The sequence below is a fragment of the Hemicordylus capensis genome, chromosome 5 (genome assembly GCF_027244095.1).
Source record: "Hemicordylus capensis ecotype Gifberg chromosome 5, rHemCap1.1.pri, whole genome shotgun sequence".
In the NCBI taxonomy this organism is placed as follows: domain Eukaryota; kingdom Metazoa; phylum Chordata; class Lepidosauria; order Squamata; family Cordylidae; genus Hemicordylus; species Hemicordylus capensis.
Window position 1 is genome coordinate 123350158 of NC_069661.1, and position 12216 is coordinate 123362373.

Here is a 12216-nt window from a genome sequence, read left to right on the forward strand (position 1 = left end):
GTGGAATAAAAGTACTGTAGTCAGGGTGGACTGACTCGGAAGTGATTCAGGGAGGGCAAGGGGATGTCCCCTGCTCCTGTGTTTCAGACCATTATTTCTCACTTCTATCTACATCTTTGATTATGTACTGGGAGGCATAAAAGGAAACCACAACTAATGCATGTTAAATGCACTCTTTGTTTTGCATTTTCAATTGCTCTTGAATTGATTCAAAGACAGGTATTTGAACCTTGCCTTCCCACACTAAAATTTCTTTGACTTTCCCCACACCACACTACTGAAACTAGAAACAGTACCCCAAGTGAACTCTTTCAACCGATTTCCTTAGAAAATAAATGCTAATATTTTCAAAAGTAGGCTTTGATTTTGTACAATATTGTTATACCTCAAAACGCAAAACTTTCCTGTATGGGGGAGATTCCTGAAGTTTAGCTCTGTTAGTCTATTCAGCAAAAAGAATACTCAGTAGCATAATAAAGACTAATACTTTGTGGCATGTGTCTGCTTTCATCAGATGTGTATAGACAGGAAATACAGGCTGACAGATATCAACTTTCATGACACACATGGAAACAGAAGGATTTGAACCCAAGACCACTCAGTGCCACTGTACTGCTACTGGCATTGGCTATAGACTACAATTGCCTCAAGCTGACAAACAATATTAATTGCAACCAGATTGGTCACCAAATGCTTCTTTGGCAGCATCTGCAAAAGCCAATACAGATTGTAATGGTTAAACACACACTTAAACAAGAAGCTGTACAGCTGAGTTAAAGGCATGGATTTACTCGGAAGTCAGCCTCACTTCTTTTAATGAGATTTACTCCATAGCAAGTGTGCACAGTATTGTAGCCTTAGAAGAAGGCCTGTAGTCACCATCAGCAGGAGACGTTTTGCAGTCTCTGGATCACTTATCCTCTCATCTGTTAACTTTGTAGCATAAGTGGTTCATATACAGACAAGCTAATAAAAATAAAGGAAACAGCTTAAGCACACTCCCAACCCTAGGCTCCCTCAATTATGTAAGTGTGTCAAAAAGCAGGAACTAGTCACATTTTTCCTTTTCTAATCATCAGGCCTCACACCCACTAACAGAATAGTAACATTAATTTTGTTTACTTTTCATGTTCTATATTGCCTTCCTGTTACCGATACCCACACCAAACTGCAAATATTTAAAAATAAAACAATCAGCACAATTATAAATCTGCATTATCCCTATTAATATAAACAGCAGCTAAATTGCAATTCAGAGTTAAAACTCACTGCAGTGTTCAGGAGCATAGCAAGCTTGGCGTGGGCCCAGAGACAAGATTTTAAAATGTCCCCCCACCCCCTTGCTGAAGTTCTGAAGCTCAGCTCATGAAGTAAAGAAATCTTAAATGAGGCTGAATAGTGGTAACCAACCTATGTGCCACAACAGAACATCATCCTAAATGATTTTTTAAAAGGCTTTGTAAATTAAAAGGTTTTGTAAATCGTGGACGATGCAAGTCATTTAATGGTACTAGAGAAAGTCATGCTGTTCTGGTAGCTCCAGGTTTTAACACTCACATCAATTTCGGAGGATGAATACAACTGAAGGAAGCCCGGGCGGGTGCACGGCTGGGGGAGTCAGTCATGTGACCTGCCTCTGGAGGCCCCCCCAAGGTAGTGGGCCCCCAGACAACTATCTCCCCTTGCCCTATTATAGTTACGCACCTGGCAGTGTTACAGTCCCTATTCAGAATTAGTTTTGGACCGCACATTTGAAAGACATGTGATGAGGGTCTGTGGACAGGTGGGTGGCAGTTTACCACTTAGAAAAGGAGAATTGTGGTTGGAAACATGGCATATAACCTTACCTATAGAGGCAAATAAGTGCAGGAAAATGATCTATCAAAAATCAAGGCAAAGTGATGTTCACAGATATGCTTCCCTGTTCAAGCCTCAATATTTCCTCATCACACAAAAGAAGGTTTGGCGAAGGGGAGGTACACACCCCATGCATATCTTTCTCTTCTGATATATTTCATTTCATGTTCATTTCAGTTATCATCTCTCCTTATGACTCTTCATTTAAATTTCACTTCTGATTTTTTTTCCATTTTGCATACAATCTAAACCAAACCACAATGTGGAGAGAAGGAAGGCATCTTCCGAAGGCTCCCTGCTTTCATGTGTATATGGGAAATCCTTCAGAAGTTGCTCTCCTTTGCAAGGTATCCCAGTAGAGGTGATTGCTGATTGAAAATGAAATTGTCCCACTATTCTCTCATAACTGTGTTCAAGTACACAAAACTGTAGCTCAGCAGGGGCTGGATTGGGTGGATGTGCTCCTCATACAACCTTCATGTGTTGAGAATCTTGTTGCACTGAGTCAGTGCAGAAGTGGATGTTCTCTGCTTCCCCAGGATCTCATACCTAAAAAGAATCAACTTTACCAGTGGTATATTATGAGCAAGGCTCAGTCTTTTTGCCCAGTCATAATTTCAATCAATGGAATACCAGTCACAGCTGAAGTTTATATGACAAAATAATATAGATGGTATTCAGTTACATTGTATATGTGGGGCAAGAATGTTTTGAGCAAATATGGCTTAGCTCTTACTTACATCATTCTTACTGTAATGATCAAGTATTGAAGGAAAGAGTGGCAGGATGAGGGTGAAACCCAATAGATCTATGAGGAGTGCAATGAAGACAATGGTAATCACACGAGTGGAACTCTTTTCAAGTGGCTCCTTGACAGGCCTCCTGTTTTCCTTACTTGCTCCCAATGACATCTTGTCCTCCTGAAATACAAATTGTTATGAGAAAGGGGGGGAGAGGGGAATTAGGGAAGGTTGCTGACTCGTCCCCCTACATCAAATCTTGCTACAGTTAATATAAGGAAGTATTTGTACTTATTGCTCCGCTTCTGATTTATGAAGCTGAAGGACTAGAACAGTAGGGAATTAAAGCATAACTAAACAAGACTTTCAAGTATTATTATGTACACACACGATTGAGCTTTTCTTCACAGAAAATAGCTGTCCTTACAATTGGCAGGAAAAGCAGGTCAGTTCTTGGGCATGCCTATGAGCCTTTCCATAATCCACATGAGACAGTTAAGTCTTTTTTTATAAGTAAGCCCAAGAAGAAAAATGCATATTCTCCTTGCTGGTATTGGTATGGCAGAAAGATACTGAGAAGCACAGTATTCACTTGCTATCACCATGTTATTCTGCCAACATTTGCATATTGATTGATTGTTAAATTTATATACCACCTTTCATTAAGAACAATCCCAAGGCAGTTTACAAAAGTTTAAAAATATATAATAAAAATGACAGTTAAAAGTATTAAGCTAAAAATATAAAAACAAATCTGATTTAAAATATATAATATACAAACACAAAACCTGTACATGGATAAAGACACACAGAAGCAGCAATAAAACAATCATGTCAAGGCCTGTATAAAAAGCCAAGATTTAACAAGCTTTCTAAAAACTGTGATGGAACGAATGATCACTTGGAAAGCATTCAAAAGTCTGGGGGCAGCAACAGAGAAGGCCCTGTCCTGCATGCACGACAACCAAGCCTCCCTCATTGTTGACACCCGGAGCAGAGCCCCCCCAGATGATCTCATCAAGCGGGCAGCAACCCTTGGGAGCAGGCAGTCCCTCAGGTATCCTGGGCCTAAACCATTAAGGGCTTTAAAGATCAAAACCAGCACCTTGAATTGGACCCAGAAACACACTGGTAACCAGTGCAGCTCTTTCAAAATTGGTGTGATATGATCACATTGGGCAACTCCAGATAGAACCCTAGCTGCTGCATTTTGTACAAGCTGCAGTTTCCCGATATTCTTCAAGGGCAGCCCCATGTAGAGCGCGTTACAGTAATCCAGCCGAGACATGACTAAGGCATGGGTAACTGTGGCCAGATCTGCCTTCATATGAGAGTAGCAGGCTATGGAAGAGATTTCCTACCTATCTCCTCCACTGGGTTACAGCAGTCCTATAATCAATTTGTTCAATGTAACTGTTAGTCTTGCTAACAGCCGTAAACATGGCTCTCCTACCTTAAACAGGGTCGGAGGAGCACCCAGCCAGGGTAGGAGAGCCATGTGCACTCCTGATCTGCAGTCACATGAACTAAAAAACCAAGAGAGGAGGAGGGAAATGTGATTACATAGTGCAGCGGTTCCTAACCGGGGTTCCTCCAGCTGTTGCTGAACTACAACTCCCAGCATCCCCAGCCATAACAAATTGTAGCTGAAGATGCTCGGAGTTGTAGTTCAGCAATAGCTGGAGGAACATAGGAAGCTGCCATATACTGAGTCAGACCATTGGTCCATCTAGCTCAGTATTGTCTACACAGACTGGCAGCAGCTTCTCCAAGGTTGCAGGCAGGAATCTCTCTCAGCCCTATCTTGGAAATGCCAGGGGGTGAACTTGGAACCCTCTGCTCTTCCCAGAGAGGCTCCATTCCCTGAGCTTACAGTGCTTACACATCAGGTCTCCCATTCATAAGCAACCAGGGCAGACCCTGCTTAGCTAAGGGGACAAGTCATGCTTGCTACCACAAGACCAGCTCTCATCTCTAAGCCAGCTCTCTTCTGTAGGGTGTGGGAGCTGGGTAGCATGGGTATGCCATACCCATATTCTGTCCTCAACATTTTACCTTGATCTTTGAAAACACACGAGCACCAATTGGGACAGTTCTCCTGTCCTGACTTGGTGCTCCTCCCACCCTGTTTAGGGTCATGTGAATAAGTCCAAAATTTATTCAATACTGGCTTCAACCAGTATGTTGAGTGCTACAGAGGTTATTCATTCAATTGATGTAGTCTCTCAGAGATCTCTGGACAGGGACTATCAGAAAGGACAATGTTGGAGGGAAAGACCAGTCAGCAATAGGAGCAATACAGAAAGAATGCAAGAGTGCTGGTGAGGCCTTGCGCTACACATACAGAGCTAATTGTAGAAAGTCAGCCTTATTGAGAATCTGCTGTGCTTGAGGGTAAGCAAGCAGGGATAGCTGATGGCAGTCTGCTAACTAGGCTCCAAACATCCCATAAGATACCACGAACCTGTGCAGTGTGTATTTCAATAAGGATTTTGTGTCAACATTGTTTATGGTGACTGTGTTCTGTCATGCCTTAAATTCTTGATACTGTGACAGAGTAGCAACCTTGAGATTTCTAGAAGAATCCAGATTCTTTGGAATTCCACAATTATCTCCTGTATCAGGGTTGCCACGCTATGCTGCTCAAAAATCTATTTTCCAGATTCCAGACATTCAATGCAATGCCTAGAGGCTAGAGGATTCTCAACATACTTCTTAAAACGCAGATTAAAAATGCTTCTACATGTTGCCCATATACTCAATAAAAACCACTTTTTCTCCCTCTTCCCTCCTTCATGCTGTTGTAGACAATAGCAGCAAAACCATAATTATGATAAATGATCATATATGAAAAAGAAGGCCCACTCAACCCACAAACATTCAGGGGAATGAATACTCTGTCATTTTAACTATCTAGATCATCAGCCCAAGGATGTAGTTCAAAAAGGTAAAGGACAACAAAGCTGTAGTGCTAAGGATTCATGTCATTATGTTGCCATCTTTTGTTGATTGCTGTGTGCACAGTAGTGAAAGAAATGGTGAACATGTCATGCTCCTTTTTCTTCCCAACCAGTCTCTGGGTGAGGTGGACTTGTGAATGGAACCCATTCCTAATCTGGGTAACAGCACCACTTTACAAGATGGAGGCTATCACGACTAAAGGAAAGGATAAAGGCCAGGCACAGGCACTTCTATAGTCACCTCCATTTTAGGGAAATACCTTGTGATCAGCTGGGACTGTTAAAGAGGGAAATTCATCTGCAAGGTATCACTTTGGACTAATTCAGGTGAACAAAGGCCCTGCAGCAGTAGCCTTATACATGATAACATTGGGGCTGCTGGCATGAATGTGTCTGACTCAATGTCACTCAAGAACATGCTGATGTGCAAATGAGGGGTGCTAATCTGAGTTGCTGCTCTGCACACGCTACAAAACCCAAGGTTTGCTGCAGGACCATTAGAACATAAGAACAGCCCTGCTGGATCAGGCCTAAGGCCTATCTAGTCCAGTATCCTGTTTCACATAGTGGCACACCAGATGCCCAAACATAGAAGCTCACAGCAAGAGGTAATGGCATGCCCTTGTTCTTGCTCACCTGAAATTTGCACCTGTCAGTGTAGGGTAGGCACACACTGAGCCAGTCAGTGTAGTGTGCGTGCAGCCCCAGACATCAAAGGCCATCACAGACTTGTTATTGTTCAATCTCAGGTGGCTGAATGCCACTTGTCCCTCTAAGAACTTGGGGGCACATAACTAGTTAACATGCCAGAGCCTCATTCATTAACCAGACAAATCACTCCACCAGCTAATAACAGCCATGCACCAACCTCACAGGAAAGAGCTATTAATCTCTCAATCCTTTCCATGCCCCGGCTGGTTGCAGTTTCCCATGTTGAATCAAATTAATCTGCAGGCTCCACTTCTGGTGGTGCCCTTCCATCAATTCCTTTAATTTTCAGCTTTGCAATATTACTCCCCCCAGAACACAAAGGCTTGGTTCCGGAGGTTCCGGAGTACTTCTGGATCCACACCAGGAGTGGCCAGGAGTGCTTTCTATCAGCTTCAGCTGATACGCCAGCTGCGCCCGTTTCTCGAGATCAATGACCTCAAAACAGTGGTACATTTGTTGGTAACCTCCAGACTGGACTTCTGTAATGCGCTCTATGTGGGGCTGCCTTTGTATGTAGTCCGGAAATGTCAATTGGTTCAGAATGCGGCAGCCAGGTTGGTCTCTGGGTCATCTTGGAGAGACCACATTACTCCTCTGTTGATGGAACTACACTGGTTGCCAATAGGTTTCCGGGCAAAATACAAAGTGCTAGTTATCACTTATAAAGCCCTAAACGGCTTAGGCCCTGGGAGTTTGAGAGAGCATCTTCTTCGTTATGAGCCCCTCCACCCATTGAGGTCATCTGAGGAGGTCCGTCTCCAGTTGCCGCCAACTCATTTGGTGGCTAAACAGAGACGGGCCTTCTTGGTTGCTGCCCCGAGATTGTGGAATGCGCTCCCTGCTGGGATACGAGCCTCCCCATCTCTGGCAATTTTTAAAAAACTTCAGAAAACACATCTCTTCAACCAAGCTTTCTCAGCTTTTTAAAACTTGTTTTTAAATGGTTCTGATTATTTAATTGTTGTTTTATGATGTTTTTAATAGTTAATTATTGTTTTATGCTGTTTTATTATTTTTGTTTTAATTAATTGATTTTAATGTTGTTTTAATGTAACCCACCCTGAGCCTTTTGGAAGGGAGGTATAAAAGTTTTAATAAATAAATAAATAAATAAATAGGATTTGGGGGCCCCAGGGGCCATGGAGGCCCTGGATTTCGACCCTGAAGTCCAGGGGTAAAAGCACCTCTGGTCAGGAGTGGATAATTTGCACACCTGCTTCCTTCCTTCCTTGGATATGGTAGCCATTTCTCAGATTTCCTCTCTGGAATTGAAACCTGATTCCCTATTACCAGTGGTCACCATGGTAGGCGCAGAAGGTACCATCGAAAGTTGATAGAGAAGACGTTTGAATGCATTGCTACTGTCACGGGGGCATGCGATCGGCCCAAGGTAATCTAGAATCACCAAAGCGGCAGGGTGAGCTCAGGTTGGTTTTGGTTTGATAAATGCATGCCTCTCCGGAGGTCAGTGCTCCTTAGTATGCATTAGTTCTAGAATTACCACAGTAATCCAAGTAACTGTTGGAATGACCAAAGGAACCATGACTGATTTAATGAGCCATTCACAGTTTCACTGTAATGCCCATGTGTACATGCATGGCTTAATCTTTGAGACAAGCATATGCTATTGCCAGGATCAACCAGGTAGCCACCCTGCTGAGCGGAGCTCAGGCACAGACCCATGGTTGGGGGTGTCTGGCAACACCACCCTGTATCCCAATGCCGGGAGGATGGGACCAGTGTTCCCTCTAACAGGGATTCCCAGATGTTGTTGACCACAACTCCCAGAATCCCCAGCTTTTGCTTGGGGATTATGGGAGTTGTAGTCAACATCTGGGAATTCCTGTTAGAGGGAACACTGGACGGAGTGCTGCATGGTGGGTCAGACAATGAAGAAGCCTCCCACACCAGGCAGGATGGGGGGGATGGAACTTCGGGAGCCAGAGAAGGTCATGTCTGCAGTGCAGCAGTCCTGGCGCTGACAAGCTGCATCGGCCCTGGCTGTTGGGGTATGGGAGGCCCTTTCTGCTGGGGATGGGGGAGGCCCCCTGGGATGCTGCTGCCAAATCTGGGTGCCACGTGAGGAGAGAGAGGCACCCACTCCACCTGAAGCACCATTGCTCAGCTGAACCAGCCCTTTGATTATTTCGACAGAGAGGGCTAAGAAGTTAACAGAGACTAAGAAGTTAGTCATAGTGATTGGAATTAGTGGGCTTTTACATTAGTGATGACTAACTTGCCTCACTTATTTCAATGACGCTAAGTCATGACTAACTTAATCTGGACCCTGCCCAGAGTTTTCACCCACTTCAATTCTCCAGATGCCGAGGAACCTAAAAAAAAAAATCATACAGGACCAAGAGAGAGATCATTTACCTGTCCAAACACATATGTAGAGTAGTCCTAATACTTCCCTGCTGTTGTTGAATGAAAGGTTGGTGTTGAACACCACCATGAGTAAACTGACGTTCTGTTAAGTATAGAGACCTAGCTGTCTCTCCACTTTTCATCCAACCCATATCCTGCAAGCTCATTTCTTATTCAATGTCTAGCTGTAGTTGGGGACTGGATATACACATGAACTGGTGGGTGATGGAGAAGGATTAATGCCAAACTTCCGCAAATGGCAGCGTGCTGCTCTTCCTCAAGGCTGTGGAGCCTTCATTTCTTGCTGTGCTTAAATCTGCTCAATAAAGAACACTGTGCTGCTAATTCTGCTGGCCCTGGATCACACCTGCTGCCATTTTCTGGGATTAAAATTGGGTGCACATACTGTGCCTGCCAGCTCTTTGCCATAATGGTTCTGGGTCCAGTGTCCCACATCTTACAAACTGATTGGGGGATTTATAAAAGATCCTACTTAACTTGACATGTAGGACTGGTTCACACAGTCTCAAGTCTAGAAATACATTGACACATCTGTTTTTTCAGGCTTTTAATTAAAACTAACTTTAAACTGTTTAATCATTTTACTCTGTGAAATTGTTTTATTTTATTCTGAAAGTGTTTTAATTATTTGGTTTTTATTTTTATATTGTGACTTGGATTATGTATACTATATACATACATACACACACATGCACACACATATATAAATATGATAAATGAATGAATGAATGAATGAATGAATAAAATTTTCTCTGCCTCATGATGGACTAATTTTGTTTCGTGCTGGAGCCTGTTCTGAGTTAGTGCTAGATCTTATGCTTTAAAAAAAAATAAGGCAGTGGCAGGGGAGACATCTTTGTGCAACCTAAATCTATTTTGCAGCAGCAGAGTGTAATCCAATTAAATCTGCCTAACATCTCCTGCATTTCATTTTAAGAGCATTACAAACTACAGACTTGGGATTCATCATTATACTTGTCCTTTTCCTCTCCCCAACTCCACCTGTTTTGCTTAATGCCCAGTTTTGTTGTTAGCATTGTTCTTCTGCGGGCTCCCATAAGCCTCTCTGGTTTTGTCTGAGACCATGGGCATGTGGTACTCACTTTTAACATGCTCAGGTGTCTCATGGGATCATGAGCTCTTGGTTTGTTGGCACATGGGTATCAGCAGGCAGTTACCCCCAGATTTAGCAGCTGCCAAAGCCAAGTTGAAAAGGAACTACCCTCACATATTTTCATATGTTTGGGAATGCCTAAGTAGACTTCTGAAGTTAACTTTCAAAAGCTAGCTTTTTGTTCAAGGTCTCTCTCTGCAGGAAGGTTAACCTCCTCTTGGTCTACCTCCCCTCCATAGATATCTCAAAGGAGCTAAAAACCAATTATCTCAGCAGGGAAGTCTGATAAGGCTCTGTCATGCAACTCCCTTCCTATCAGAAGCGAAGTAGATGATAGAAACTCAGAGGTGTACTCATTAAAACATGGATTAGCTGCTCCATCTCAGCTCCCTAATTCCCCACAAAAAGCCCGAACACAGTTTTGGGGTGTTCAACAATCACACCAGGGCAGTTCCACTAACAGTCTAGAGCAGGGTCTGGAGAACTCAAGTTTACTCATTATTTTGTAATATGTTAGTTGATTCTAATTAAAGTATAGTATTAGCCTGTAAAAATCAGCCAATTGTGATTTCTAGGTTTTCTTTTTTAATGAACTACATGCTTACCTTTGCTCTTCTAATTATAATGAAAGCAATGGTATTTTTTTCTTTTAAAAAATACAGTATGTATTGAACACTTGCCTGATTTGAGTGTTGAGACATTAATGGCTTTCATGGTTCTTCAAAGAGAAATTTTCAAACTGTAGCATACTGGATAAGGAAGGAAATAGATGAAAAATGAACACCTGGCTGGATGAAAAGGACATTGTGCATTATATCAGACATCTAGTTTAAGGAAATCTACTGTACTTCCTTAACACTTTTGAGTTTCATTGTTGAACTTACTTCATGTGTAAACTTTTCTCTAAGCACATATAGAAAAAATGATACAAAAAAAGTCTGAAAATCATAAAGTCTTTCCACAGCAATTACATATATGGAAACTGCTGCATTCTTGCAATAACAACAAAACCATGTTAAGTTGGAAAACAATTCTATACTGAAAGAGTGAAGGCAAGTATAACAATATATTGTAAGTGCAGCAGAAGTGAACACACTAAAACACGTTCTGGGACTTGTATTTAAGCAGCTTTCACCCCATTTAGCATGGCTATATCTTTAATTTGAGAGAAGACAGGCCTATGGTGTGTGCGAAACAACCCTAAGAAACAGGAGTTTCAAGAAAGTCTCTCCTTCTAGAAAATATCTCTGGAGTAGGGTATTAGTACAATAATGTCCAGGCTCTGTTCTGTGGCTTTTGACTTTCGCAACTCCTAGGAAGTGGCAGTTATCAAGAAGCCTACCACAAAACTGACTTGCCTCCTTTAACAGGTACTGCATTCCTGTCCCAAGACATTTCTATCTATATTATTTCGATACCAAGTAGTCAAATTATCCCTCCACAATGTATATATATTTTTTAAAAATTAGGCATCATTTTGGAAGTTCAAAGCAGTTTAAAAATAAAATATTAAAGATAAAAATAGAGATAACAGCATCCATTAAAACAAATGCTGCCTGACAAAATTCCTAGCCAGCTAAACCAAAAGAGTGGTACATAAATTTATTTATATACCATTTACATAGCACCCTTTGTCCTAAGACCCCAGCCCAGGGTGGTTAACAAGATAAAACAATAAAATTCAACAAACAACAAGAAGATGATAAAATTAAATATAAAACATAATAAACGCTCGCTGAAAATGTAAACACAAGTAAGGATGTGCACTAACTGGTTCGAGGCTCCCTTCCTGGAGCACCAAGCCAGTTATATCAGCTGAAGTTTGAACTGGTTCGAAGAGCTGGGGTGGGGTGGCGTGGGGGTGGGAGGTTGCTTTAAGGGACAGGGAAGGCACTGGCTACCTGTCAGCCCCTGCCCCACTGCTTTCCCCCCGCCCAGTGCTCTCCAAAACAGCGGGCACGCTGGGCTGCAGCATTCCTGCTTGTGCCCCAATCAGCGTCACTACGCTCATGGCCAAGAAGCACATGTGTGCATGTGCATGCCATGCTCACATGGGGAAATGTGTTCACATGGGGAAATTATAATATCATTGATCACAGGCAAACCAGCCTCTTCCAAGGCCCAAGAATGTCCCATCAGCATCACCTTTGGCTTATCTGGATTGAGCTTCAAGCTATTTGCCTTTATCTAATTGACCACCACCTCCAAGCACATATTCAGGGTAGAGATTACAGCTCCCAGATACTAAATCACAGAAGTTGGTGACTCTACTGGCAGTATTTCATTCTAAAGCTACAGATTCTTTATTATTATTAAGAATATTTATATATCACTTCTCAACACACACACCCTCAAAATGAGTTATATAACAAAAGTTGTTTACATAGCTTGTTCACTGGAGTCAACAGTGAACCCTGTGAAACACTCTCTCCCATAGGACTGAGCT

General features: G+C 42.3%; 1 protein-coding gene across 6 annotated transcripts in view; it reads right to left on the minus strand.

The window, feature by feature from the left end:
- MFSD10 (major facilitator superfamily domain containing 10) overlaps positions 1 to 12216 on the minus strand; it is a 44789-nt gene that overhangs the window by 30111 nt on the left and 2462 nt on the right. For 5 of the 6 annotated variants that reach the window (XR_008307758.1, XM_053251907.1, XM_053251904.1 and 2 more), the window contains exons 2-3: positions 10451 to 10519; positions 2598 to 2777 (exon numbers count right to left, since the gene is read on the minus strand). Coding sequence is in view for 5 of the 6 variants with exons in the window: in XM_053251907.1 (XP_053107882.1) it covers positions 2598 to 2777; positions 10451 to 10471 (201 nt within the window). In the remaining variant the exon portion in view is untranslated. The remainder of the gene's footprint in view (positions 1 to 2597; positions 2778 to 10450; positions 10520 to 12216) is intronic. The other variant, XM_053251906.1, reaches the window with a different exon arrangement.